The sequence below is a fragment of the Lepidochelys olivacea genome (assembly GCF_965140295.1).
Source record: "Lepidochelys olivacea isolate rLepOli2 genome assembly, chromosome: 1".
NCBI classification, from domain to species: Eukaryota; Metazoa; Chordata; order Testudines; family Cheloniidae; genus Lepidochelys; species Lepidochelys olivacea.
Window position 1 is genome coordinate 5908368 of NC_140411.1, and position 14368 is coordinate 5922735.

General features: G+C 47.1%; 1 protein-coding gene across 1 annotated transcript; it reads left to right on the forward strand.

Annotated features, from left to right (window-relative positions):
- Positions 1–217: 217 nt before the first annotated feature.
- On the forward strand, positions 218–4920 carry LOC311519293 (olfactory receptor 52P1-like; the record flags this gene model as incomplete). Its single annotated transcript, XM_084625685.1, has 2 exons — positions 218–334; positions 3824–4920. Exon 2 carries the CDS (start codon positions 3868–3870, stop codon positions 4918–4920), a length of 1053 nt encoding a protein of 350 aa, XP_084481811.1. The 5' UTR covers positions 218–334; positions 3824–3867.
- Between the last annotated feature and the right edge of the window lie 9448 nt (positions 4921–14368).

The following is a 14368-nucleotide window of genomic DNA, read 5'->3' on the forward strand; positions in this document are numbered from 1 at the left end:
CAGCCGGTGACCCAGGTTTTGAGAGGGAACTGTGTAACTGGCTTCCTGGAGGGGAGCAGTCCCACAGCTTACTTCTCAGGGACAGAGGAAGGGGTGATGGAGGGTACCCCAATCCAGGTCCCAGTTTTTCAGGACGCTATTTCTGATACTTTTTTTGGAAAATATCTGTGTCTCTTTACATCTAGTTGCAGCTCCAATGCCTGTGATAACGGAAGAATTGAGACCAGGAAGTTGCCAGGTGGTAGTCTGTGAGAATACAAATGCCCCAACTGACAGAGAAGGGGGTGTCTTCCCCCATGCTAGTGAGTCGTGGGAAAGCTGCTGGGAAAAAGTTGTGTCTGATCAAAGGGTAAACACAGCCAGCCCAGGGAGCTCAGATCACCATCCTCTAGGGAAAGGTGGCAAAGAGCCAGCCAATGTGCAGGATCCCCCTGAAAAACTATCTTCCCAGACCCTGAGGCACCAAAATTCCAGAGACACAATTAAATTAATAGCCCACACAGACGGGAACACTGGAGGGAAAGACAAGCCATTGACTGATTACATGGGAGAGAGTCAAAGGACACCATGGGTAAGGAACAAACCAACCTCACACTGCAGTATCTGAACAGACGGCATGGTAGCATAAAAATCCATGTAAACACCCATCTGTGATTAAAAAAAAGGTATGAATGTAAAGTTTTGGGATAAGAATTTGAGGACTGATGTTAAACCTTATGGTAAGTCTAGTTCATAGTTAATAGCTGCAAACAGATTTAAATCTGATCATAGCATAGAAACCTGGTTTGCAGTGTCTGAATGGGGAAACTGAGGCACACCACCTGTCAAGGTTCCTTCCCCACTCTGAACGCTAGGGTACAGATGTGGGGACCTGCATGAAAAACCTCCTAAGCTTATCTTTACCAGCTTAGGTCAAAACTTCCCCAAGGTACAAAATATTCCACCCTTTGTCCTTGGATTGGCTGCTACCACAACCAAACAAATACTGGTTACTGGAGAAGAGCTGTTTGGAAATGTCTTTCCCCCCAAAATACTTCCCAAAACCTTGCACCCCACTTCCTGGACAAGGTTTGGTAAAAAGCCTCACCAATTTGCCTAGGTGACTACAGACCCAGATCCTTGGATCTTAAGAACAATGAGCAATCCTCCCAACACTTGCACCCCCCCTTTCCTGGGAAATGTTGGTTAAAAAGCCTCACCAAGTTGTATAGGTGACCAGAGACCCAAACCCTTGGATCTGAGAACAATGGAAAAATATTCAGTTTTCTTACAAGGAGACTTTTAATAAAAATAGAAGTAAATAGAAGTAAAGAAATCACCTCTGTAAAATCAGGATGGTAGATACCTTACAGGGTAATTAGATTCAAAACATAGAGAATCCCTCTAGGCAAAACCTTAAGTTACAAAAAAGATACACAGACAGGAATAGTTATTCTATTCAGCACAATTCTTTTCTCAGCCATTTAAAGAAATCATCATCTAATACGTACCTAGCTAGATTACTCACTAAAAGTTCTAAGACTCCATTCCTGGTCTATCCCTGGCAAAGACCCAGCATATAGACAGACTGAGACCCTTTGTTCCTCTCCCTCCTCCCAGCTTTTGAAAGTATCTTGTCTCCTCATTGGTCATTTTGGTCAGGTGCCAGCGAGGTTACCTTTAGCTTCTTAACCCTTTACAGGTGAGAGGAGTTTTCCCCTTCACTTTATATTTATGACACCGCCTCATGGCCTTGAAGGCTGGGTGCCAAGAGAGCGATAACACACCCTGCCTTTGAGCTAGTCGGTGGCTAACCCTCTTGGAGCAAACTAAGGGGGGAGGTGAGACATTCTCTATCACCGGGGAGCATCCTGTAACCGCCATAGTCCTCATTTTCATATAAACATGATTTTACATAGAAAACATGCCTTGTAAGGTATCAGGGAAAGGTTATGATCTGTTGAAATCATGCCTCTATCCATACATGTGTATCATTAATGAATATGGAGTCATGATTATGGTGTTGTATGGTGGTCACTAAAACATGCTGTAAATTGGGGAATAAGTCAGATATTAGCTCTCCAGAGGCAACAGCAAGGACAGTGACCAATTCCCAGGCAGGGTGTCAAACAACCCATCAAGAGCCCTTGTCCAGCAAGGGAGCTCCAATGCAATGACTCACGTGCACGAAGCTCCACAGAGGGAATTGCTCATCCTTGCTTGGAGAGACTCAGCAATGCTCTCCAGACATGCCTGGACTTGTGCCCCCCAAGCACATGGATTGAGGCTATAAAACAGACAGAGCGGACACATACTGGGCCCTTCTCCTGCCCCCACTGAGAAGAAGACAAGACTCCAACAGGGGAGATTGGCCCAGGTTTACACAGGAAACTTGTATATTAAGGACTGCAATATTCAGTGGGGTGAGAAAAATCCTTAATCTAGATGTTGCCCAGTCTAATAGGATTGAGAGTTTAGACAGTGTGCTTACATTTCCTTTTCTTTTGGTAACCACTCTGACTTTTTGCCTATCACTGAATATCACTTAAATTCTATCTTTGTACTTAATACATTTGTTGTTTATTCTACCTGAAGCAGTGTGTTTGGTTTGAAGCGTGTAAGAGACTCCCCTTGGGATAACAAGCCTGGGGCATTTCCATTTCTTTCTTAAACTGACAAACTCACATAAGCTTGGAGTGCCCTGCGGGCACACCTGCACACTGCAAGAGTAAGGTTGTGTCTGGGAAAGGAGATATTGGCTAGTGTCATTCGGTTGCATAATCCAAAGAGCACTTTACATGTCAAAGACTGAGCGTGAACAGCCCAGGAGTGGGGTTCTCACAGCTGAGCAGGGTAAGGCTGGCTACCAAAGCTAAGGACTGGGGTGACCAACCAGATCACCAGTCCAGATAACACCAGAGGGGAACATCACAGGGTTGCAAAGCAGCATGTAGGTGGACAGGTGGGCAGTGCTGTTGAAATTATTTTTTTCTTTGTGTTTGTTGGTCCAAGGCCAACTTTGGGACCTTTCGTGGTACAGAGTGTGTTTGGGGAGTTTCAGGGTCTCTTTCCCATGGCAAGCCACAGAACTACAATCTGGGTGTCACAAGTTTTACTCAGTTTTGTTTCCATTTGTTGTTGTTCTGTAACTTCAGGCATTTCACTGGTAGAAATAACATTTGATATTTTTGTAACAATGTACCCCATATTGTTCATTGTGATATGATGATATGATGATATGATTATAGCATAATTATGATACAGTTTATGCAAGATGGGTCATGTAAGATGTTATTGGAAAAGTTATGACTTTCTGAATATGGTTATCCTATTTGTATGTATTGATGATTTTGGTCAAAAGTTCTGAATTTTGATGACTTCCCTGTATTTCAAATGTAGTTACAAGTGAGTAACGCCCACTAGGGAACTTGATGTCAGTCTAGATAGATGGTTGGGAAGGGCCTATTTAGGGCAATGAGACTTTGGGGGAAACAATAGGCCTTTAGAGAAACTTATCTCCCACCTGGTGAGCCTCCCTGAGAATGCTTCAGACAGACTATACGTAGTGGATGCTATGACTCTAAAAGGCCATGTGACCAGGCCACATAACTCTGGACTCCATTTTGGGGAGTCTGTAATCTTCCCACAAACGAGTCTGGAAACCAAGTTTTGAAACAAACGGTTCCCTCCGTATTCTAGATCTATGGAAAGTAGGGAGTGACATCGTCGGTAGTTCTTCACTCCTCACTCAAGAAGACTCCGAGAATGTTCATAACTATAACATATTTACCATATTATTTTTTACAAATAAGAACCCCCTTGCTGTGCTTTTCTCCCTTTACAGGCACCTTGAGCATTTCTGAGTCATATCGATGCATCAACTGCTTCATGGCACCTTTCAACTTCACCCACTCTGACACTTCAACTTTCATCCTAATGGGCATCCCTGGCCTGGAGGCTGCCCACATCTGGATTTCCATCCCTTTCTTTACATTCTACATTATCAGCCTGTTGGGAAATGTCACGCTTCTGTCTGTTGTAGGTAAGGAACAGACTCTGCAGAAGCCGTTGTACCTCCTGCTCTGCATGCTGGCACTTACAGACATTGCCACACCTACCTTTGTTGTGCCAAAGGCACTGGGCATATTTTGGTTCAATTTGAAAGGCATTACTGTGGCTGGCTGCCTCACCCAGATGTTCTTCCTCCACATGATTTCTGTGATGCACTCATCCACCCTCGTGACAATGGCCTTCGATCGCTACGTTGCCATATGTAACCCTCTGAGATATGCCACCATCCTCACCAATGCACAAATAGCTAAGCTAGGGCTTGTAGGTTTGATAAGAGCTGTTCTCTTCATTCTGCCCCTGCCCCTGCTCCTGAGTCAGCAGACATTCTGTGCCAACCGCATTATCCCCCACATGCAATGTGAGCACATAGCTCTGGAGAAGATGGTGTGTGGGGACATCAGAGTCAACAGGATATATGGTTATGTGCTAATGTTTGTAATCAATGGGTTTGACCTGACGTTCATTGACCTGTCGTATGGTCTGATCATCAGGGCCGTCCTCAGAATCTCCTCTCATAAAGCCCACCAGAAAGCCCTTAACACTTGCACAGCCCACATCTGTGTGATGCTGACATATTATACCCCTACCTTCTTCTCCATTCTTACACACTACTTTGGTCAAGGCATCGCACCCTATGTTCATATCATCTTAGCTGACCTCTATCTCCTCATCCCTCCCATGCTCAACCCTATCATTTATGGGGTCAAAACGAAAGAGCTTCGTGACAAAGTAGTCAAATACACCTGCAGAAGTTCTGCAGACACAAAGTTCACGCAAAGTTCTGCAGACACAAGAGACGATATCTCCTCAGGCCTGCAGTGTCCATCAGGGAACTGTCAAATTGTCAGAGAGTATGTGAACCAGCACTAAGTGGGATGCAGTTTGGGAGGAAGACCAGAAGTTCTGTGAGCGCCATGGTTCCCCAGTTACCCCTGGCATGGAGGAAGAGTATGCTCACAAACAATCTGTAAAAAAAGTCAGCCTTCCTTGACTGTGCAGTTCTTACGAGTTGTACTCCTAGCAGAAGGAAAATCCTTTCACCAGAAAAGGGTTAAGAAGCTAAGGTAACCTCGCTGGCACCTGACCCAAAATGACCAATGAGGGACAAGGTACTTTCAAATCTGGAGGGGGGGAAAGCCTTTGTCTGTCTGTGTAATACCGTTGCTGGGAACAGATCAAGGATGCAAGCCCTTCAACTCCTGTACAGTTAGTAAGAAATCTAGCTAGAAAATGCTTTAGGTTTTCTTTGTTTTGGCTTGGAAATTCACTGTCCTGGAGGACATGTGTATTCCTGTTTTTTGTATCTTTTTGTAACTTAAGGTTTTGCCTAGAGGGATTCTCTATGTTTTGAATCGGACTGCCTGAATCGGTCCATGGGCCTGCATTCACCACAACCCTGGACAGCATCCAGAATGCGTTCACCCGGGGAGGGATATCCTGGCCCACAACACAATTTTTTTCAGGAAGAGGGGCAGACCAGTTGAATAGTCATGACTAAGGTTTTTTGTCACAGATAGTTTTAGTAAAAGTCACCAACAGGTCACGAGGGTCTGCGGGGGCGACTGAAATGGGGAAGATTAAAGCCTCATCAGGAGTATGAGAGCCTGAGCCGCACTTCAGGACGGGTGAGGGTCCAGCACTTACTGCCACTGCAGATAACAGCTCTGTGGCCCCCACTGCAGCCCCAGCACCTCAGAGGTCCCGAGCCCCTGCTGCAGCCCATGTGAGAGAGCTCCACGGCTCCCACTGCCAGTGGCAGCTCCGAGATCTGGGTCCCCACACGGCCAAGAGCCACTTGGAGGGCCACATTCCCCCACCGCCAGAGGTGGCTGAAAGCTGCTGGTTCCTTGGCCACACATGGCAACTGAGAGCTCAGGAGCCTCCACCCGCTGCCCCAGGGCTGAAGTGGTAAATGTCACAGAGGTCTCCGAAAGTCACAGAATCTGTGACTTCTATGACTTAATCTTATCCTTAGCCATGTCTATGAACAACTCTCCGTGGTGAATGGAGAAGTGGTGGAACCCGAGTGACTGAGACAGTGACAATACTTTGTGCAGGCGGCAAAACAATCACTGACTTGCCCCAGACAGTAGAATTGTTCATCCCTGGACTCAGAGTGTCGTCCGGAATTGTTAAGACCTGCAATGTTGTTGCCTCTGTGACACTGTTCAGTGCTTCTCTCCTTGGAGCTCCAAAATTATCAGTGTTGGCAGGTAAGGCAACCTACTAATTCAGTAGACCTTGATGTTATTCAGAAAGAAAGACCGCAGGCATGGTTCGATGACAAAGGCATCCGGAGAGGTTTATTTCCCCCTAGGCAGAATCCCATCACCCTGAGTATGAGCAAAACGAGTAAATTACCTTATGAAAGTCCTTTTCTGGGTGGTAATACCCCAATAAATCCTTAGAGATCAAGGACTACTGAGGGTAAAGACATTAAGAATGTTGATCTACCATCTCCAAACCGATGGGTTGGTAGAGTGATTTCAAGGAACTGTTCTGGAGACATTATTGAATTCTGTAGCCTCAGATTCCGAACATTACGATCAACTCCTCCTCAACCTCCTTTAACCAATCAGGGAGGTGCCTCAAGGCTTCAAGTTTTCGCCCTTTGAACTGCTGTCTTGGAAGTCCTCAGGTAATGAACATAGACCAATAAATTCTTCAATTAAGAAATTGCCTCGAGATTTTGTGAGTGTTTGCTCGAAAAATTTTGCTAAATGCACAGCAGGTACAAGAGAAGGCCGATAATAAAGGGGTCTAGCTGTGAGTGTTCCGACTGGGTGATTGTGTGTTATGGTTACAACCAAGCTTGCTCTTCAGATGATTGGTTCATTGGCAGGGACTCTTTGATGTAGTGAGGCATGTGGGCCCCATCAACTACAAGGAGCACCACCCAGAGAAGAAAAAGAAGACTTAGATAAGAACATAAAAACAGCCATGCTGGTCAGACCAATGGTCCATCTAGTCCAGTATCCTGTCTTCTGACAGGGACCAATACCAATCTTCACACTGAAAGAACAGAACAGGCTGTTCTTGATGGATCCATCTCCTGTTCTCCAGTCCAAGCATAGGCAATCAGATGCCAGGGATTCCCAGATCATGGGGTTGAATCCCTGAATATCTTAGCCTGCAGCCTATTAATTTCCTTCAGTCATCCCTGGTTCTTGTGTAATGTGAAGGAGTAAACAAGACTTCCACAATTAAATTACCCCTAATGAAAAAAAACACAGTAAAAGAACTAAACAAGAGCTTAAGAACCATGTCAAACAAACAGTGAAATACGAAAAGGCATCTTTTAAAAAGTGGAAGTCAAATCCTAGTGAGGTATATAGAAAGGACCATAAACACTGCCAAATTAAGTGTAAAAATGTAATAAGAAAAGCCAAAAAGGAGTTGAAGAACAGCTAGCCAAAAACTTAAAAGTTAAGAACAAAACATTTTTAAGTACATCAGAAGCAGGAAGCCTCTTAAACAACCAGTGGGACCCCTGGACAATTGAGATACAAAAGGAGCATTTAAAGATGATAAAGTCATTATGGAGAAACTAAATGAATTCTTTCCTTCAGTCTTCATGGCTGAGGACGTTAGAGAGATTCCCAAAACTGAGCCATCTTCATAACATCAGCTAACAGGATGTTAGGAATCATTAAAAAAGGGAGAAAGAATAAGACAGAGAATATTTTATTGCCTTATATAAATCCATGGTGTGCCCACATCTTCAATACTGCATACAGATGTGGTCTCCTCAACTCAGAAAGGATATACTGGCATTAGAAAAGGTTCAGAGAAGGGTAACTAAAATGATTAGGGGTTTGGAACAGCTCCCATATGAGAAGAGATTAAAGAGGCTAGGACTTTTCAGGTTGGAAAAGAGGAGAAGTTTAGACTTGAAATTGGACGAAGGTTTCTAACCATCAAAGAAGTGAAGTTCTGGAATAGCCTTCCAAGGGAAGCAGTGGGGGCAAAAGACCTACCTGGCTTCAAGATTAAGCTCGATAAGTTTATGGAGGAGATGTTATGTTGCAATAACATGATTTTGGCAATTAATTGATCTTTGGTAAATAGGCCCAATGGCCTGTGATGGGATGTTAGATGGGGTGGGATCTGAGTTACTACAGAGAAATCTTTCTTGGGTATCTGGTTGGTGAATCTTGCCCACATGCTCTGGGTTCAGCTGATCACCATATTTGGGGTCGGGAAGGAATTTTCCTCCAGGGCAGATTGGAAGAGGCCCCGGGGGTTTTTCGCCTTCCTCTGTAGCATGGGGCACGGGTCACTTGCTGGAGGATTCTCTGCACTTGAAGTCTTTAATCCATGATTTGAGGACTTCAATAGCTCAGACATAGATGAGAGGTTTATTGCAGGAGTGGGTGGGTGAGATTCTGTGGCCTGCATTGTGGAGGAGCTCAAACTAGACGATAATAATGGTCCCTTCTGACCTTAATATCTATGAATCTATGAGACTAAGGGGGGATATGATAGAGGTATATAAAATCATGAGTGGTGTGGAGACAATGAATAAGGAAAAGTTATTTACTTGTTCCCATAATATAAAAACTGGGGTCCACCAAATGAAATTAATGGGCAACAGGTTTAAAACCAAGGAAAGGAAGTTCTTCTTCACTCAGCACACAGTCAACCTGTGGAACTCCTTGTCGGAGGAGGTTGTGAAGGCTAGGACTATAACAGGGTTTAAAAGAGAACTGGATAAATTCATGGAGGTTAAGTCCATTCATGGCTATTAGCCAGGATGGGTAAGGAATGGTGTCCCTAGTCTTTGTTTGTCAGACTGGAGATGGATGGCAGAACAGAGATCATTTGATCATTACCTGTTAGGTTCACACACTCCGTTGCACCTGGCATTGGCCACTATCAATAGACAGGATACTGGGCTGGATGGACCTTTGGTCTGACCCAGTACGGCCATTCTTATGTTCTTATGTTCTCCCCAAAGTTAGACATTTTGGCTTTTATCAATTCTTGAAAGATTTCACCAATTACACATCTGTTTATACGTCACTATAAATCCAACCCATCATTTTCTAACAGTTCCCTAATGTAAGTGGGGAACTATTGTTGGGATCTTTCCTGGCTTTTGCGTCACCCCAAGGGAACTGGTAGTGAAAGAGTCCAAGTCCGTACTCCCACTCCCTTTTCCCAGAGGCCTGCCTGACCTCAAGGACTCCCCTTCCACTCTCCACTTTGGAAGAGTCCTCGTAATGGCGATATGGCTGAGTCAAAGATTCCTGGAAGGCTGAACCCCCAGTCTCATCATGGTCACTCAGGACAGTGGCTAGGGTGTCCCCACTCTGGGGTACTCTCTTCACACCGGACACTTCTTTGACCCACTGATCACTGCATTAACTTCAAACCAACTAGAATGTGTTAAACAGCGACTGAAAGAAAATTGGAGAGGAGTACTTGTGGCACCTTAGAGACTAAGCAGTTTATTTGAGCATAAGCTTTTGTGAGCTACAGCTCACTTCATCGGATGCATTTAGTGGAAAATACAGTGAGGAAATTTATATACACACAGAACATGAAGGAAAAAAAAACCTGTAAGCAGAGTGATCATTTAAGATGAGCTATTACCAGCAGGAGAGAAGGGTGGGGGTTGGGGGGGGAGGGGGGTGAAAACTTTCCAGCAGTTAACAAGGACATCTGAGGAACAGTGGGCGGGGGTCGGGGAAATAAACATGGGGAAATAGTTTTACTTTGTGTAATGACCCATCCATTCCGAGTCTCTATTCAAGCCTAAGTTAATTGTATCCAGTTTGCAAATTAATTCCAATTCAGCAGTCTCTCGTTGGAGTCTGTTTTTGAAGGGTTTTTGTTGTTGTTGTTGTAATATAGCAACTTTCATGTCTGTTGAAGGGTTAATGTCTAGCTATTCCACCTGGAAGCAGGCGGGGCACACCCTGACTGTTTCCTAGGAGCAATGCACACATTGCTCTATCCAAGGACAAGGGCTAGATATGAACCCTGAGAACTTGATTGTTTGGACAGCAACTGTGGGAGGTTTCTTTAGCCTGGGCTCAAGGCCTGAGAACCAGGATTGTAGTAGATAGAGGATGGTAACTAAGCATATGAATCAACGTCATACATTCCTTTGTGTAGCAGTGTGTAATGCTTAGGGGGAGAAATATAATAAAAGGAGAAGGTGGAAGGCGGGGGGGGCAGAACAGCCCATCTCCGCTGACCAGCCTGTTTGCTTGCATAAAGCTGTGTTCTGTCTCATCACTGAACCGCAACAACTGGCGCCCAAACGTGGGGCCCTCAGCACTCACCTCGCCCGGCAAGGGTTTCAGACGCGTCACTCATCCGCTTCGTGGATCCCGGTGAGTATTTTTCATTGTGGTAAGTATGGGAAGCTCCCTCTCTGCTTTGCAAGTGCAAGACCGCAATGAGCTGCAGTATTTGCTGCGTAAGGCTCAGCATGACTGCCCCACTCGAGAACTCACTCTCCTGCTACAGGAGGTGCGTGCCAAGTGCCCGTGGTATCCTGAAGCCGGAAGCCTTAAGCTAGCGGACTGGGAGCGATTGGGCCAGACATTGCACAAATAGCCTCGGGCGCCCGTGTAGGCTTTACATGCCTGGCACCTCTGCTGCGACGTGGTACAGCGTGTCGCCTCGGACAGACCCTCCCTCGCGAGGCTGGTGCTCTTGCCGCCCCCGTCCGCCCCTGCAGCCATCCCCCCTCCTGGCGATGCGACACAGTGTGTCGCCTCGGAAAGGCCCTCTCCAGCCCCAACAGAGGAGCTGCCGATCCTGCCACCCCCGTCCGCTCCTGCAGCCATCCCTCCCCCTGCTTCGCTCCCAGTGCCTCTATTACCACCGCCTCCCTGGCCTTCCCCACTGGAGCCGGTGTGTGATCACCCTCCCCCCGTGGGGCCCCCCGGAGGGTCATCTGCATCTGCTCAGAAGCTTTCGCTGGTGCAACAAATGGTTCACGCGGCGAAAGCTCGATCAGATCTTACAGCAGAGGAGCTGGCTGATCTGGTCTCCGTTTGCCCGGTGACCTGGCAGAATGATGACCAGGGCAACCCCGTGGGCACCTGGACCACTCTGCCATACTCGGTGGTTAGAGAGGTAAAGAAAGCAATTCGTGAATTTGGCCTGACTAGCACCTTTGTGCGTGGTCTCATTGAAGGGATGGGTACTGGGTACTCCCTAATCCCTGAGGATTGGAAAACGCTGCTGCTCATGATGTTGTCACCCAGTCAGTATGTTATTTGGCTTAGTGAGTATCGGCAGATGGCAGAACGCCAAGCCCAGGTATATAGAGAGCAAGGTATCATTTATGAGCATTTGGCAGGGGAGGGCCCGTTTGCTACTATTGAGATGCAGTCTCAACTCCCTCAGGCTGTCTTCCCCATTATTTCCACCTGTGCCCAGCATGCTTTCAAGAAGGTCCCGGATTCAGGCAAGCCTACCAAAAGCTTTGTCAGTATCCGTCAGGGTGCCTTAGAGTCCTTTTTGGATTTTACCAACAGATTGCAGGAGGCTATCCTCCGACAGGTGGATAACACTGAGGCAGCTCACGAGCTCCTGTTAAAATTGGCAGTTGAAAATGCAAACGAGGATTGCCGCCGTGCTCTCCAGGCAGCACAAGCCTCTGGTATTTTAGAGCTCTCAGACATGCTGCGGGCGTGCCAGAACATTGGCACACAAGCCCACAAGGCTGGAGTTCTGGCTGCCGCCCTCAGAAAAACTGGGAAGGAGGGGAAGCGCTGTTACCGCTGTGGTAAGGAGGGTCATTTTCAGCGGGAGTGTCGCTCATCTAAGGCACCAGCCCGACCCTCAAAGAAGTGCCCCAAGTGTGGGAAAGGTTATCACTGGGCTAATCAGTGTCGTAGCGGGTCGGGAAACCGCACGACGGGTCCCCCCCGAACCCAGGGCCAAACGGGGGTGTTTCCTACTCAGGCAATCGCTCCTCTGCCTTGGAATCTGTAGACTCTATGAGGGCAGCGACTGCTGGAAGTGCAGGGCTTGATTTGATCATGCAGGAGGACACTGACTTTCAAGTGCCAGGGGAGGTCTGTGCCATACCTACACAGGTGATGGGACCTCTCCCTGCCGGCTTTGTAGGTCTTGTTCTCCCTCGCTCACATGCTGGGAAACAGGGCTTTTTTGTCATTCCAGGGGTCATTGATGCTGATTACACTGGCATTATTAAGGTTCAGGTGTGGACTCATCTTCCACAGTCGCTCCCGCGTGGACGGTCAATTGCACAATTGATTTTAGTCCCCTATCAGGTGCCAGCTGCCGAGGATCGAACTCGGGGTGGAGGAGGCTTTGGAGCGACGTTGTCTCACTCGCCGTCTCACAGCGCGTCTTCTCCACTTGTTGCTCTGACAATGTCAGTCCGCCCCTCGAAACCTCAGTTAACACTTCTCTTAAATGATGTTCCTTTTACAGGGCTGGTGGACACTGGAGCTGACGTTACAGTGATTCGTGATCTGGAGTGGCCGGTTAGTTGGCCTACGGTTCCTTCTAAAGAGTTGTGGGGGATTGGGGGTAGCAAACCCGGGTGCCAAAGTTTGTCTTGGGTCACGGTCTCTAAACCAGGAGGCCGTGCCCTTGCTACAATCCGCCCTTTTGTGCTCCCTGTCCACCTCAATATTTGGGGCCGTGATTTACTTACAAAGTTAGACACCACCCTCGATATTAACATCTGATGGCCCAAAACCCTCCCTCACCCACCGTGCCCTCCGCCTTACCCTTGGTATGGCAATCCTTAGAGCCCGTATGGATTGACCAGTGGCCCCTCCCTCTAGAAAAGCTAAAAGCACTTCATTCACTTGTGCAGCAGCATTTGCAAGCACAGCGATTGGAGAGCTCCACCAGTCCCTGGAACACCCCGGTGTTCGTTATTAAGAAAAAATCAGGTGCTTGGCGGCTGTTACATGATTTAAGGGAAATAAATAAACGCAGCCAACCTATGGGCCCCTTGCAATTTGGCTTACCAAATCCAAATTTAATTCCTCAAACCGATCAACCTTGTGTGTTAGATTTAAAAGATTGTTTTTTTACCATCCCCCTTTGCCCTCAGAATTAGCTGCTGTTATTTTGGCCTTTCAACCTTTTGCTGATTGTCCCTTTGATTTAATTGTGGATACCCATTATGTTTATTAGGTAATTGCTCATTTACCCCTTGCCCTCATTACCCCTCAGATTGATGCAGACCTCCTTCACCTGTTTTTGTCTTTACAGCATCTTCTTGCCACTCGTCATTTCCCTTACTTTGTTGCTCATATTCACAGTCATACCCCTCTGCCTGGGCCACTCACTGAGGGCAATTCACGCGCCAATTGCGCGTTGCGTGGTCAGGTAAATTCCCTTTTTTCTGACCCCATTGAAAGCCATGCCTTTTTTCATCAGTCTGCCTCTGTTTTGGCCCGGCAGTTTCACATTCCTGCTGATCATGCACGTTCCATTGTTCGTTCCTGCCCCCACTGTGCTGCTGCTGCTCCTACTTTCTCTTATGCCGTTAACCCCCAAGGTACCGCAGCAAATCAGCTGTGGCAAATGGATGTTACTCATGTGCCACAATTCCGCCCCTATTCATTTTTACATGATTCCGTTGATACTTATTCAGGCTTCCTTTGGGCAACCCCACAACGTGGGGAAGCCACTAACAAAGTTATTCACCATTTGCTGGCCTGCTTTTCTGTTATGGGTCGCCCTTGCCAAATTAAAACAGATAATGCCCCAGCCTACTGCTCTGCAGCCCTCTCCACCTTTTGTGCCCGCTGGGACGTCCGTCTTAAACACGGAATCCCTTATAATTCCACGGGCCAAGCCATTGTTGAACGTGCCAATCGCACACTCAAAACCTTGCTAGATAAACAATTAAAACAAGGGGAGCTGCGTCTCCGAACCTTAGGAGACATTCAACAACAAATGTATATCCTCTTTTTTACTTTAAATAATTTAACACTGAATGCAGATCAGCAGACCCCTGCGGATCGGCATTTTCACAAATCTGAGGTACTGGAAAGACCGCGTGTCTTTTACCGTCAGCTGCCCGATCCACAGTGGCTGGGCCCAGCACCTCTAATCACTTGGGGTCGGGGATATGCTGCTGTGTCTCTTCCTGCAGGACCGTTGTGGGTTCCAGCCCGGTGTGTGCGACCGGCACTTAAACAACATGGCATGGCACCAGGGGCTGTCGAATCCCATACCAGAGTTTCAGCTGACCTTGGAGGAGACCGCGTTGCCCCCCCGAGTCGACAACGGCGGGACGGAAACGGAGGAGGCGTAGCGTCCCAAGCCAGCCCATGACATGGGAAGCGGTAAAAGCATTGGTCGCCAC